This window comes from Phacochoerus africanus, chromosome 5 (genome assembly GCF_016906955.1).
Source record: "Phacochoerus africanus isolate WHEZ1 chromosome 5, ROS_Pafr_v1, whole genome shotgun sequence".
Classification (NCBI taxonomy): Eukaryota; Metazoa; Chordata; class Mammalia; order Artiodactyla; family Suidae; genus Phacochoerus; species Phacochoerus africanus.
In genome coordinates this window covers 51,524,851-51,541,105 of record NC_062548.1, presented here as the reverse complement: position 1 = coordinate 51,541,105, position 16,255 = coordinate 51,524,851, and the positions used below count along the sequence as shown (strand labels likewise).

Sequence of the window (16,255 nt, the reverse complement as noted above, 5' to 3'; positions counted from 1 at the left end):
AACACAGGATCACCTCAATGTATAAGGCAACTGCTAACAACCTCAAAAGGAGAAATTGACAATAACACAATAATAGCGAGGGACTTTAACACCCCATTTACAGCAATGGACAGATCATCCAGACAGAAAATCAACAAGGAAACACAGGTCTTAAATGATGCATTAGATCAGATGGACTTAACAACATTCCATCCAAAAGCAGCAGAATACACACTCTTCTCAAGTGCACATGGAACATTCTCTAGGATAGACCATATCCTAGGCCACAAATCAAGCCTCAGTAAATTTAAGAAATTAAAATCATATCAAACATCTTTTCCAACCACAACACTACACAACTGGAAATCAACAACAAGAAAAATACTGCAAAAAACACAAAAAAGACTAAACAACATGCTACCAAACAACCAATGGATCACTGAAGAAATCAAAGAGGAAATTTAAAAATACCTAGAAGCAAGTGACAGGAAAAGACACAAAAATCCAAAACCTATGGGATGCAGCAAAAGCAGTTCTAAGAGGGAAGTTTGTAGCAATACAAGCCTACCTCAAGAAATAAGAAAAAGCTCAAACAACCTAACTTTACACCTAAAGCAACCAGAGAAAGAACAGACAAAACCCATAGCAGAAGGAAAGAAATCATAAAGATCAGATACAATGAAAGAGAAATGAAGAAACTGACAGAAAAGATCAATGAAACCAAAAACTGGTTCTTTGAAAAGATCAACAAAATTGATAAACCCTTAGCCAGACTCATCAAGAAAAGCAATAAAATTAGAAATGAAAAAGAAATTACAGCAGACATCACAGAAATACAAAGTATCATAAGAGACTACTACAAAGCAACTATATGCCAATAAAATGGACAACCTAGAAGAAATGGACAAATCCTTAGAAAAGTACGATCTTCCAAGACTAAACCAAGATGAAATAAAAAAGATGAACAGACCAATTGCAAGTACTGAAATTGAAACTGTGATTAAAAAAATTCCAACAAACAAAAGTCCAGGACCAGATGGCTTCACAGGTGAATTCAATCAAACATTTAGAGAAGAGCTAACACCTATCCTTCTGAAACTATTCCAGAAAATTGCAGAGGATGGAACACTCCCAAACTCATTCTATGAGGCCTCCATCACCCTGATACCAAAGCCAGACAAAGATACCACAAAAAAGAAAATTACAGGCCAATACACTGATGAACATAGATGTAAAAATCCTGAACAAAACACTAGCAAACTGAATCTGCAATACATTAAAAGGGCTGTACATCATGATCAAGTGGGATTTATCCCAGGGATGCAAGGATTTTTCAATATCCACAAATGAATTAGTGTAATGCACCACATTAAGAAACCGAAGAATAAAAACCATATGATCCTCTCAATAGATGCAGAAAAAACTTCTGACAAAGTTTAACACCATTTATGATTTAAGAAAACCCTCCAGAAAGTCGGTACAGAGGGAACCCACCTCAACATAATAAAGGCCATATATGACAAACCCAGAGCTAACATTAATCTCAATGGTGAAAAGCTGAAAGAATTCCCACTAAGATAGGGAACAAGAGAAGGGTGTCTGCTGTCACTTCTACTATTCAACATAGTTTTGGAAGCCCTAGCCACAGCAATCAGAGAAGAAAAAGAAATAAAAGGAATCCAAATTGGAAAGGAAGGGTCTAGGGAAATGCCACACACAGTATATCTGATAGTCACATTCACGATGCCTGCTATAGTAACGAAGAGATTAAACTTCCGTTACCATTATTTCTCAGATGTTTCTAACTGCAGACCAGGACAGCACCCCTTCTTTCCTGAGTCACATCTACCGCTCTGCTCCCACCCATGCAATAGCACATGGGTGCCTTCCTGAGTAAGAACCAAGGGCCTCTCTCTTACTTCCATGCCAGCTGATGGAGTTTCTAAGTCTCTCAAAGTTCCATTAAAAAACAGTATTTTTGGGAGTTCCCATCGTGGTACAGCGGAAACGAATCCGACTAGGAACCATGAGGTTGTGGGTTCCATCCCCAGCCTTGCTCAGTAGGTTAAGGATTCGGCGTTGCCATGAGCTGTGGTGTAGGTTCCAGACGCAGCTCAGATCCTGCATTGCTGTGGCTGTGGTGTAGGCTGGCAGCTACAGCTCCAATTAGACCCCTGGGAACCTCCATATGTGTCGGGTGCAGCCCTAAAGAAGACAAAAGAATGAAAAAAAATAGCATTTTCAATTTCAAAAGACTAATTCTGAACTTTCAAACACGGAGAAAACAGAAAAAAGTGGTAATAAATGACATATGTTGTACTTCTACTTAGATTTAGCAGCTGTTAATAATTTGCCATGAACACATTTTTTTTAAAAAAAAGTAAAATGTTACAGAAAAAAAGTGAACTGAACAAAAATTAGTTATAGATATGTCTGTTACAAATGGCAAATTGGTGGTTTTACAACTGGGGGACAAAACAGTACCACTTGGATCTCTGTCAGTTAATCAAAATTGGGTGAAGGATGTTTTTATGGAGGGTGGCAATTTTATACCATAAAGCAAATTGTAACTTTTAAAACACATTTTAGTATTTTTTCAATGTAGCATTTAAAATTTTAACAGCTAATCATACTTATTCTGCCTGGTTGGTAATATATTAACTCATTTTTGACTTTAGTTCTCAAAAGGCTTGTTCAAATTAGACCTGAAAGGCAGCTTCCAATGGACTCCAAGTGACTTTAAAAATAGCTTATAGACATTTCTTAGACATTCCTTTAAGAAAATTTTAAGCCAAAAAAAAATTTTTTTAAGCCATTTTCACAATTAGAAAAAAATACTAAACAATTTCTTCAACTAAAGGAACAACATCAATCCTGTATTCATGTACTTATTTATTTGTTTATTTATTTTTGTCTTTTTGGGGCTGCACCCACGCATATGGAAGTTGCCAGGCCAGGGGTTAAATTGGAGCTTAGCTGCCAGCCTATACCATAGCCACTGCAACACTGGATCCAAGTTGCATCTGCGACCTGCACCATAGCTCATGGCAACGCTGGATCCTTAATGCACTGAGCGAGGCTAGGGATTGAACCTGCATCCTATGGATGCTAGTAAGATTCATTTCCGCTGAGCAACGACGGGAACTCCTATTCATGTATTTAGACCAAAGATAATAAATATATGTTTCTTAACATTTCTTAAAAAATAAATTAATGGGGAATTAGTCCAGTTTTTCAACATCCATTTTATACCCTAAAGATGACAATTGAAAACAAAAACACTTTTCAGAAATATCCAACAGTAACAAAAAATCTAACTAAAGACTATTGGAAGTTGTCTATCTTATCATGAAGACTTTACCAAAAAGGATATAAGACAGAGAAATGCTTAAATTGGTTTTGTAAAAAGGCACTCTGGCCGGAAAGGAATTTAAATTTTTTAAAATTAAAATAAGAGACTGGACAAAATTGCTAAGAAAAACAAGTGAGACGGTTGAGAGGTAATCGGGAGGGACAAGAGACTCCACTGTGTGAGCTCTGGTCAGAGCCTTTGTCACCAGGCGTCAGAAAGCTGACACTGCACTGTGGACAGAGACATGTCTTTATACCTGACACCTGACTGGTCTCCGTGGCGCCAGGCTCTTCCCAGCTAGCTCACGTTCCCTCAGACTGTCCCCTGGGGAGTGGCCTTCCTCTTTACTCTCTGCTGTGAACTCTCACCAAGCCGGTGGTCCTGCAAAAATGCTAACTCTGTGTGCTAAATCCTCTGAGCCCCTCTCTTACCACCAGAGCCAATATACCACCTCTCAGGCAACGGCATTTAGAAGGCTTCTAGTGCACCATTAATTACAAAGTGAAGCAGACCGAAGTATTTATCATCTAGTAGCCCCCCTAGATTTTAACATCTTTGAGAGCAGGACGTCTCATGAGTCTATGTTAAAAAACTGACTTGAGGAGTTCCCACTACAACAAGCAGGTTAAGGATCGGGTGCTGTCTCTGTGGCTCGGGTTGATCCCCAGCCTGGCACAGTGGGTTAAGGATCCAGCATTGCTGCGGCTGTGGCCCGGATTCATCCCCTGCCCCAGGAACTTCCATGTGCCACCAGTACAGCCAAAAAAAACCCCAAAAAACAAAAAAAAAAACCCAAAACAAAAAAAAACCTGACTTCAACCAGGAAACAAATTCATTATTTTAATAAGTACATATGAAGCGCCTCTGCCCCAGTGTGGCTGTTTTATTTGCTTTAAATGATCATATTCACTGAAAATATTTTTTTCAAATAAACTTTACTCTCTCAACTTACACAAACCACTGGAATTTTAATTCATATTATTACACTTAGCCACTTGGGGTATCTCATAAATTTTCATACTCTTGGTCTTCCCAGATAAGAAGAATAAAAGTCCTTTATTTCTGCCCCTTAACTTCAGCAGTATTATTTATCAACCTGCTCATTCGCCCACTATTTACCAAATCTTTACTCATGTCCTGTTATCTTTCACAATGGATGAGGTTCTTCAGATACCATGTTAGCTTAGTACCCACATTTTACTTTGTTGTTACTGTTTTTTTTAATGGCTGAACCTGCAGCATATGGAAATTCCTGGGCCAGGGATTGAATCCAAGCCACAGTTGAGACCTGCATTGCAGCTGCACAGGGCTGCGGATCAAACCAGCACCTCTGAAGTGACATGAGCTGCTGTAGCAGTCGGAGTCCTTTTTTCTTCTCCAAAGGCCACACCTGCAGCATATGGAAGTTCCCAGGCTTGGGGTCAAACTGGAGCTACAGCTGCCAACCCATGCCACAGCTCACAAAAACACCGGATCCTTAACCCATGAGGTGAGGTCAGGGATTGAATCTGCATCCTCATGGATACTAGTAGGATTTGTATCTGCTTAGCCACCACTGAAACTCCCTATAATCGGATTCTTAACCCACTATGCCACAGCAGGAACTCCTACATACTTTGTTTTGCTTATGTGAACAAGATTTCTTTTTTCATGCATTACAGCTACTTAATAGTGATTGTAAAAAATGGTAGTTACACTCAGGTCACAGTAGTTTAGTTACACTCTGGTTGCAGCAGTCATCGTAGTAGTCAAAAATCAACAGATTTCTGTAATTTCTTCTGGAGTTCATTTTCTGAAACACATTAGTTTCATTTTCTGAAACACACATTCAGTCTGCTGTAACAAAATGCCTGAGACTGGGTGGCTTACAAACAACAGAAATTTAATGTTGGCCCTTCTGGAGGCTGCAAATTTGAGGTCGAGGGGCTGGCAGCTTGGATGCTGGTGAGAGCCCTCCTCCTGCTGTGCCATGTCCTCACACGGTGAGGGCGGGGGTGCTCTGTGGGGTCACTTTCAGGGCCCCCTGCCATTCCCCAGGGCCCCACCCCCTGACCTAAGTGCCTCCCCAGGCCCAACTTCCTGACGTACCTGTGCAGGTTAGCGCCTCACAGGTGAATTCAGAGGGGATACAGACAGTGAGGCCACAGCACATTAGAATCCACAAACTGCTCAGCCACTTTCCTTGTCCATGAATGCTCTGCTCCTCCTCCACTCATCCGGGACTGCCTGCAGAGGGCAGCGTGTGCCCCTGTGCACACTAGTGCCCATTCCTCTCTCCATCCCATCAGCCTTGGCAGAGACGAAGATCACACCTGATCACACGCTGCCGTGGTGCACACTGCTACGTGGTGAACTCTGGGCTGGGCTGATAGTCCCTTCTCACACTCGGCCTGTCAACCAGTTACCACCCGACCTGTTATAACTTTGGGAATCACAACCATAAGGAAGAAAACAACTCAGGCAGAGTTGTGGTTTGGTTTTTTTTTTTTTTTTCTTAAAATCCCTACAATCAAGAATAGCCAAAGAGCCTGTACTTCAGAGTAAGTCATCAAATTAGCCTGTTGCCACTGCCCACTTACAAACCCACCAGAATGAGTTACACAGTCAACACAGAAGGAAGGTAAAAAGACTACACAGCTGTCACCTCCCTTCACACAAAGCCTCACAAATACTAATCCACAAGACAGCTACTTACAGCAGTGTATCAGAACTGTACTAAAACGGCCAGCTCTGACGGAAACATTTTTGAGTCCTTCATTTCCTTGTTCACTAGCAGACCTTGAGCCCCACGCCAGGCACAAAAGACACAATGGCAACAAGGCAGTGAGCTCACACACCAGAGCAGGGGCCATGTCAGAACATCACAGGCTCTGGAACTATGCTGTCTCTGCTGCCGACACTCAGCTCTGTCCTTGTGAGGTGACAAGAGACAACAGGAAACAAACGAGATGTGTTACAAACCAGGTCTGGCCCACAGGCTATAGTTTGCCAACGCCTGCTCTGGCGGGAAATAAAGTAGTGATTTCAGGACCACATGGTAAATGCAACGACAGTGAGAGCAAAGGCTGCTATGGTAACACGATCTAAGAGAATCAACAAAGGCTTCTGGGAAGGGCAACAATCTGGTCCACCACTCATCTTCTCTAATTCATCCATTAGAGTCGGTTTTGATAATGTGCCACCAATTTAAACAACTTAAAAGCTCATTCTGAAAAGGCAAAACATATTTATCTATGAAAGAACTGCCTCATTTCAGAGTTCTCTTCTAATTGTTTATAAGAAATTAGACCAGAAGCACATCTGAAAGCTTACCTTGAGTGACTGTTTTGAGAACAATTAAAGTTGATGGAAATCTCAACGGTAAACTGGAGCTCTTAAAGAAAGCAGCTGTCTTTGGTTTATTCTCCACAGAATGTTCTGAAGAATTACCCTGAATTCCTTTAGTCACCACTCCTTTGAATATATCTTCACCTAATCTCCTCAATGTTGATGTCATAGTCGAATGCTGTTAAAAATATGCACTGTCTTAGTACACTTATTCATGTTCAGAAAATATATTTCTTAAATACCATAATCAAATATATAAACCAAAAATAAATCAATCTTTTGCTAAGTAAAAAAAATTAAATGTAGTTGAAAATATGCAAGACTGGAAAGATTAATTTTATAATCAACTTAAAAACTGAGAGTTCCTGTTGTGGCTCAGTGGGTTAAGGATCCACATCCAATATTCATGAGGATGCCGGTTCCATCTCTGACCTCACTCAGTGGGTTAAGGATCCATAATTGCTGCAGATGAGGCTCAGATCTGGCGTGGCTGTGGCTGTGGTGTAGGCTGGCAACTATAGCAATGGCTCCCATTCAACCCCTAGCCTGGGAATCTCCATATGCCGTGGGTGCAGCCTTAAAAAGAAAAAGAAAAAAAGGTGTATGACTACATCTTTCTCTAAAGAAATGGTTAGAATTAAGGAATTAAAAATGGTAATTTCCTAAGAAGGAAATTAGAGAAGAACTAAGGCAAGATTCAATTTCAAAGCATTTAAGAGCGGATCATGGCAGACCTCGGGCACAGAGCAGTCAGAAGACCCAGGGGGCCCCTGCCCCCCACATGCCCTGCTGCTGATACAGGGCCCTCAGGGTGCAGCTTGTACAGTGGTCATCCAGGGCCTTGCTGCTCTACGGCTCAGAAAAACTAAATGTCACGATGATTTTGATAAATTTTAATGATTTCAGAAAAACAAAATACTGCTTTAGAATCACGGATAAATTCTCATGTTGAATAAACTAAAACAAGAAAGTGAGCAAAACAGAAATGATGGCATATGATGCCTCTAGAGCAACACAGGCTCCTGCTGTGTTCCACACATCCCTAAGAAGCCAACCCAAGAAAACTGCGCACACAGCTACCCGTGAGGGCACTTAAGCCAGGCTCAGACATGACTTATACCCCTTATCAGAACCAGTTCTCCGACCCACACCCCTGAGTTATGTGACGGTTGCCCCATCTTATGACTTCTAACTAACTGGTATCCAAACCAGCACTGCTCAGGCAGCGTGGATAATGACCATCAGCTTCGGAACCTCTGCAGAAAATTAGACAGACCTACTGAGATCTTAGGGTCTCAAAGGCCAAAGGACGTGGTGGTGAGCAGCACAAGCAATGCAGTCTCATTTAAACGTCTTGCCCATGAGGTTCTGATACCGTTTGGGAAAGATAATACATTTGTGCTTTCAAGCCTCAGTGTAAAAAGATGATAGAAGGAAGACAAGTGGAAGAAACAAAGAACAATGTATCAAACAGAAAGCTGGCACTGACATCAATAATCACTCTAAATTGCAATAGGCAAAACAAACCAACTTAAAGAGAATGTCAGAGTAAATCAAAATATGAGACCCCTACACACTGTCCACAAAAAACCCACTTAAACATAAAGACACACACAGCTTAACAGTGCATGTATAGACAGACTGACCACGCTGACAGTAACCCCAAGAAAGTGGGCAGAGCCAACCGCATTTCAGCAAAACAGGCCTCAGGGCAGGGAAAGTCCCCAGGGAAGGAAGGCAGCACGGGTGACAAAGGGTCAGTTTTCCAAAAAGACACACCAGCACCTGGGGTACAGCGAGCACATTTCAGATACAGCGCCAAAGGTATAACCTGCGAGAAACACTTAGCCGGACTTCACGGAAATTAAAAGCCCCTGCTCTGCACAGACACTGTCAAGGGGAGATGACCAGCCACAGACCAGCGGAGATAGGTGCACAGGGCACATCTGACAGTGACCCCAACAGACGTCACCATGTACATAACTTTGGTAAGACACACAGCTCCAGACCAATACCTGGAAATGAGCCGTGTATGTGTACGTGTGCACACACACACACCTGTGCTCAGGCACTTCCTCTCGTGCACCATAAAGGCAGACCAAACGGAAGCCCTCAGGAAGACACTTCCTAACCTCAGTCCTCACTTCACTGTCGGCCCTGTGATTCCAGGTTCCACAGAACCAAGAGCAGCTTCCCAGGAACCGAGGGTTCCTCTCCATTCTGAACCACATGAAAGCTACAGCAGTATTTATTAATACTAATGGGGTAGTTCCCATCGTGGCGCAACGGAAACAAATCTGACTAGCATCATGAGGACGCAGATTCAATCCCTGACCCCATTCAGTGCGTTAAGGATCCAGTGTTGCTGTGAGCTGTGTGCTGTAGGTGGTAGACACAGCTTGGATCTGGTGTTGCTGTGGCTGTGGTATAGACCAGCAGCTATAGGTCTGATTAACCCCTAGCCTGAGAACCTCCATATGCTGTGGGTGTGGCCCCAAAAACCAAAACAAAATACTAATGGGGAATAAAATTTTACAAATCTATACAATTCAGAGCACTCAAAGTTACATGTGCACCTCATAACCCAAGTGAAATGACCCTGACCTGAGTAGGTAACACATGCCCTTCACTTCATAAGAGGTTGGAATAATTTCCCCTCTTGGACTGGGTTACCCTAATAATCACTGTCCCATTTGGCTAGTGTGTGATTATTGGCGTAAACACAAGAAATCAATTTCTACTGCCTTCAGAAGAATGTAAAAAATTTAAAGTTAAATGATGGGAGTGACACACTTTTGTTTCAACAATAACCTAACACAGTGAAACTTCTTATTTATAGAATTCTAAAACTCAAAAAACAATGTTACATATTGAATCTGATCTACTGCACTGAGAAATACAATACAGAAAAGGAGAAAGTGGTGAATAAAAGGATGGGAAACAAGGACAGGTCCTGAAACATAAAACAGAGCACATGGAAAAATACTGAAAGAACCAAATCATGAGAAAGAGGATGAAACAGGATCTCATTTGCAGGCGACCACAGTTCACCACTTACCTGTGCTCCAGCGTCGAGTTGCCTCAGAGACCAATATATGAACTTGACAAAAGGCTCGTGAAGCTTGGCCCCCACAAAGGGCATCCACTGCAGCTGCTCTGTCATCACAGGTAAAAGCTGAGAAGCAAGAGAGGGAAAATATACACACACGCTACGTTTAGATATCGGAAATCAATCACCACAATCCCCCCCACAACAAGAGTTCTCTAACAAAAATCTTCACTTTAAGAGTTCCCACTGTGCCCCAAAGAGATCAGTGACATATCCGCAGTGCCAGGAAGCAGGTTCCATCCCTGGTCTGGCACAGTGGGATAGAGAGTCCATTGCTGCCATAGGTGTATGTAGGTCACATCTACAGCTCCGATCTGATCCCTGGCGATCCCTCCAATCCCCCCTGGCCTGTGAACTCCATATACTGTGGGGCAGCCAAAAAAGAAAAAGAAAAAAAAAAAGAAGAAAAATCACTTTAAAACCTTCCTTGACCTGGGAACCTCCAAAAAAAAAAAAAAAAAAAACCCAAAGAAGAAAACTGTCCATGTGCTTATATAACATGGAAATTTATATGAAATATTAACTACATATTTCTTTGACCCATCAATAACAGCACATCTAGGATTTTAAGATTAACCTATACAAACAAACTCTCAGAATCTTTTTTTTTTTTTTGGTCTTTTTGCTATTTCTTTGGGCCGCTCCCACGGCATATGGAGGTTCCCAGGCTAGGGGTTGAATTGGAGCTGTAGCCACCCAGCCTACGCCAGAGCCACAGCAACGCGGGATCCGAGCCGCATCTGCAACCTACACCACAGCTCACAGCAACGCCGGATCGTTAACCCACTGAGCAAAGGCAGGGACCGAACCCGCAACCTCATGGTTCCTAGTCGGATTGGTCAACCACTGCGCCACGACGGGAACTCCAGAATCTTAAATAGTTAGGAGTTCCCATTGTGGCTCAGCAGATTAAGAATCCAACTAGCATCCATGAGGATATAGATTTGATCCCTGGCTTTGCTCAGTGGGTTAAGGATCTAGCATTGTAGCAAGCTGCGGAATAGGTTGCAGATGCAGCTAGGATCTGGCATGGCTGTGGCAGTGGTGAAGGCCGGCAGCTGGAGCTCCGATTCGACTCCTAACCTAGGAACTTCCTTATGCCATGGGTTCTGAAAAGACAAAAAAAGCAAACAAACAAAAAACTTAAATGGTTAAATAAACTTAAGGTACGTATAAAACCATTAAAAATGATAACAGCCCCTATATATATTGCCACAGCACACTCAGATGACACAATAGCAGGTTACAAAAGTTAATGCGATCCCATTTACATAGACTATGTCTATGAATTTCTTTCGAAAAAGATATGAAATGATATTTCAAAAAAATTAGCAGTAAGATTTCAGTAACTGGAGTGATAGTTACTTTCCTCTTTATATCTCTCTTTCCTAAATATCTTAATAATTAATGTCAATTTGAAAAAACAATACAGATTTTTTTGGCATTTGAACCCACATCCCTCATGGATACTAGTCAGGTTCATTACTGCTAAGCCACGAGGAACTCCCTGATTATTGTATTTTGAAAAGATATTTATGAACACTGCTTCAACAGTATGTCATTTGCTACAAAATTTCAAGGCCAAAGAGCCTTTGGTGGAGTAATCCCACTTCTATTAAACTAGCCTAGGAAAATCATCAAAAATATACCCCTCCAAAAGCATACATTGTTTATAAAGCATGGATGTTACTTAATTGCTTAGTAATACCAAAATGGCTATATCAAGGGCACAGCAACTCAGTGAACTGAAGACAATGAACAGAAAAATATTAATGATAATTAGGTAAAAATAACAAAAGCTAGGATATAAAAATCTTGTGTAGATGGTCCATAGATGTGAATAATAAGGTATGAAAATAAACACCCAGAGTTCCTATTGTGGATCAGTGGTAACGAACCCAACTAGTATCCATGGGATGCGGGATTGATCCCTGGCCATGTTCAGTGGGTTAAGGATCCTGCATTGCTGTGACTGTGGTGTAGGCTGGCAGCTGCAGCTCCAGTTAGACCCCTAGCCTGGGAACTTCCATATGCCACAGGTGTGGCCCTAAAAAGAAAAAAAAAAAAAAAAAAGATGAAGAAAAAAAGAGCAAAGAAACATCAAGTTTGAAAGGACATGTCTGACCTGCTACAGCAACACCTGGGCACTGCTACTTACTCCCCTCCTGGAAACAACCTCCATGGCTTCTCCAACACCAGACTCTCTTGTGACACGAGCTCCCCCTCTATTTCTCTGGTCACCTGCTGGTCACCTGATTACTGGACACTGGAGTTCCTCAATTTAGCACGAGCCACTGCAGACAGAGCCTCCCGCATTCAAGCATCTAGCTCAGGCCTCTGCAGAGCTCCGGTCCCTGCATGTCAGACAGAGACACTGTGCACCTCCAACTCCACTTGCCTAAAACAAACCTGTAGACTGGGGAGGCTCAAGCCCCAAACTCACATGTTATTTCCTACCTGGAGTGAACACACCAACACTCATCCTGGTACAAAGTCAGAAGCCTGGGAGCCAACTCTGACACCACCCCAACCTCTACACTGGGTCACAATCAAGTCCCAGAAATCTCACTTCCCAATCATTTTCTAAGGGTTCACTTCACATTCCTCAGCCACAACCTCCTTAACCTGAACCCCAAGAGTTGTCTGGTGATCCCCCTGCATCCACTCTGACCTCTTTAACCCTACCTTGCCTCTCTGCCAGCACAACCTCGATACAGCATAAGACTGATGCTACTTTACCCTTAAGGCTCTTTACTGGTTTCCTCTTGACTATTAGTTATTTTCTAGAATGACACTGAAATTTACAGACACCCTAAGTTGAGTACATCTGTGAATGAATGCAATTTGATGACCAATTACACTGGTAAAGTCTTAATGACAGGAAAAGTTTACATTCTTTTTTTTTTTTTTTTGGTCTTTTTGCCTTTTCTAGGGCTGCACTCGTGGCACATGGAGGTTCCCAGCCTAGGGGTCCAATCAGAGCTGTAGCCGCTGGCTCACACCACTGCCACAGCAACATGGGATCCAGGCCACGTCTGCAACCCACACCACAGCCCATGGCAACACTGGATCCTCAACCCACTGAGCGAGGCCAGGAAGCAAACCCGCAACCTCATGGTTCCTAGTTGGATTCGTCAGCCAATGAGCCATGGCCGGAACTCCAAAAATTTACATTCTTAACCCCCACCCTGAAACTGTGATATTTAAAATGAGTCAAGAATGAAAGTGTTTGTAGCCATTTCCCAGGAGGAATTCTGGCCTGAAGAGCCGGGTTCAAGGCCTTTGCATGCAGTCCCAATGCAGCAAGTGAAAGACACTAAGCACAAGGGAAAAAAGTCTTTCTGGAATTACTGCAGCAAAATAGCAGAGTGAAGAACTGAAGCTCCCCTCTCACTAAAATACCAAAATCCCAACCAACCACTGAGCAACCATCATCAAAGGAGACTGGAAAGAAAGAAAGAAATCCTACTCCCAAAGACAAAGAAGCCACAACGAATCCCTAGGAGGAGCACTTCAGCAAAATAAGCAAAACCCATACCCCCCAAGTGGGTCACCCGCAGACTGGAAAGTAGCTATATCACAGGGGCTCACCCGTGGAGTTAGAGTTCCCAGCCCCACAGCAGGCTCCCCAGCCTGGGGATCTGTAATGGGGAGGAGCCCCCACAGCACATGGTGCTGAAGCCCAGCGGGCCTGAGCTAGGAGCTGCACAGGACTGGGGGAAACAGACTCCATCTTGGAGGGCACATGAGGTCCATGTGCCCTGGGTCCAGGGCAAAGCAATGACCCCATGAGAACCTGGGCCAGATCTACCTGCAGGTCTTGGAGGATCTCCTGGGGCGGCAGGGGCAGCTGTGGCTCATTGTAGGGGCAGGACAGTGGAAGTGGAGTCAGGAGAAGAATCATCAGCGTGAGCTCCCATGGAGGTTGCCGTTTTTGAAAAACCCATCCCAAACCCTACAACCATCAGTGCAGAGAAGCCTCAGGCCAAATGACCAGAAGGGTGGGACCACAGACCCACCCATCAACAGACAGGCTGCCTAGTGTACTCCTAGGCACATAGCCACCCCTAATCCCACCCCTCTACACAGCCATGTCCACCAGAGGGTCAAGATCCAGCTCTACTCCCATCAGGAAGCTAGTCAAGTCCTTGGACCAGGGGCAGATACCAGAGCAAGAGGGGCTATACCCTTGTAGCCTGCAGAAAGCAGACCACAAACACAAAAAGCTAGACAAAATGAAACAGCCAAGAAACATACTTCAGTTGAAGGAACAAGACAAAACTCCGTAAAAAAACAACTAAGTGTAATGGAGATAGTCAACCTCTATGAAAAAGACTTGAGTACTGATACTAAAGGACAATCCAAGACCTCAGGGAAAAAAATAGAAGCAAAGATTGAGAAATTAACAGAAGTGTTTAACAAAGAAATAGAAGACTTAAAAAACAAACAGATGAACAATACCGTAACTGCAATGAAAACTACACTAGAATGAATAAAGGCAGAACACAGAAGGCAGAAGAATAAGTGAGACAGGTTGGCAGAAATCACTATAAAGGAGCCGAATAAAGAAAAAAGAATGAAAAGAAATGACAGCAGTCTAAGAGAACTCTAGGACACATGAAATGCACCAACATTCACTTCATAGGGGTCCCAGAAGGAGAGGAAAGAGAGAAAGAGCCTCACAAAATATTCGAAGAGACAAGAGCCAAAAACGTCCCTAACATGGGAAAGTAAACACTAATTCAAGTCCAGGAAACACAGCACATTCCGTTTAGTATAAACTCAAGGAGGAACACCCTGAGACACGTATTAACCAAACTGACCAAAATTAAAGACAAAGTAAAAGCAACTAGGGAAGAGCAACCAATAACATACAAAAGAACCCCCATGAGGGTATCAGCAGAATTTTCAGTAGAAACTCTGCAGGCCACAAGGGAATGGTAGGATGTATTTAAGGTGATGAAAGGGGGAAAAACTACAAACAAAACTACTCTACCCAACAAGACTTTTGTTCACATTCAACAGAGAAATCAAAAGCTTTACAGACAATCAGATGCTGAGAGAGTTCAGCACAACCAAACCAGATATACAGCAAATGCTACAGGAACTTCTCTAGGCAGGGAGAAAAAAAAATACAGACCACAACTAGAAATAAAAAAATTACAAATGAGCAGGCTCACTGGTAAAAGCAAACATACTGTAAAGGTAGGAAATCATCCACACATAAACATGATATCAAAACCAGCAACTGTGAGAAGAGGAGGGTACATACAAATGCAGGATCCTGGAATTGCATTTGCAATTAAGACCAGCACCTTAAAACAATCGTGTGTGTGTGTGTGTGTGTGTGTATTTTCCTACATCAAGACCTCGTGATAACCACAAACCCAAAATCTACAATAGCTACATCAAGAAATAAGAAAAATAACCACAGGGAGTTCCTGTTATGGTGCAGCAGAAATGAATCTGACTAGTATCCACGAGGATGCAGGTTTGATCCATGGCCTCACTCAGTGGGTCATGGATCCGGCGTTGCCATGAGCTGTGGCAGAGGTCGAAGACATGGCTTGGATCCTGTATTGCTGTGGCTGTGGCTGTGGTATAGGCTGGCAGCTGTAGCTGCAGTTAGACCCCTAGCCTGGGAACTTCCATGTGTTGCAAGTGTGGTCCCAAAAAGAAAAAAAGAAGGCACCAGAAATACAACGCAAAAGACAGCCATCAAACCACAAGAGGAAGAGAAGAAAAAAAACAAAAAAACAAAAAAAAGCAAAAACAAATCCAAAGGAGTAACAAAAAGGCAAAAAGAACATACATATCAGGAGTTCCCATCGTGGCACAGTGGTTAATGAATCTGACTAGGAACCATGAGGTTGCGGGTTCGGTCCCTGCCTTTGCTCAGTGGGTTAACAATCCGGCGTTGCTGTGAGCTGTGGTGTAGGTTGCAGACGCGGCTCAGATCCCGCGTTGCTGTGGCTCTGGTGTAGGCCGGTGGCTACAGCTCCAATTCGACCCCTAGCCTGGGAACCTCCATATGCCGTGGGAGCAGCCCAAAGAAATAGCAAAAAAAGACAAAAAAAAACCATACATATCAATAATTACCTGAAATGTATAAGGATTAAATGCTCCAACAAAAAGACATAGACTGGCAGAATGAATACAAAAACGAGACATATAAATGCTGTCTACACGAGGCCCACTTTGGATCTAAGGACACACACAAACCGAAAGTGAGGAGATGGAAAAATGTATTCCATGCAAATAGAAATGAAACGTGGAGTAGCAATAGCTACCTCAGACAAACAGACTTTAAAATAAAGTACAAGACACAAAGACGGGTACTACATAATGATCAAAGAATCAATCCTAGAAGACAAAACAACTGTAAATATATATAACCCAACATTGGAGCACCTTAATATATAAGGCAACTGCCAACATTCATAAAAGGAGCAATCAACAATAACACAATAATGAGAGACTTTAACACC

The 16,255-nt window shown here is 42.7% G+C and overlaps 1 protein-coding gene across 11 annotated transcripts in view; it reads right to left on the bottom strand.

Moving 5' to 3' along the window:
- The window catches only part of CCDC138 (coiled-coil domain containing 138), a 52,289-nt gene that overhangs the window by 12,617 nt on the left and 23,417 nt on the right, over positions 1-16,255 (bottom strand). For 10 of the 11 annotated variants that reach the window (XM_047781280.1, XM_047781281.1, XM_047781277.1 and 7 more), the window contains 2 exons: positions 9,717-9,833; positions 6,644-6,836 (listed from right to left, as the gene is read on the bottom strand). In XM_047781280.1, coding sequence (XP_047637236.1) covers positions 6,644-6,836; positions 9,717-9,833 — 310 coding nt within the window. The remainder of the gene's footprint in view (positions 1-6,643; positions 6,837-9,716; positions 9,834-16,255) is intronic. The other variant, XM_047781285.1, reaches the window with a different exon arrangement.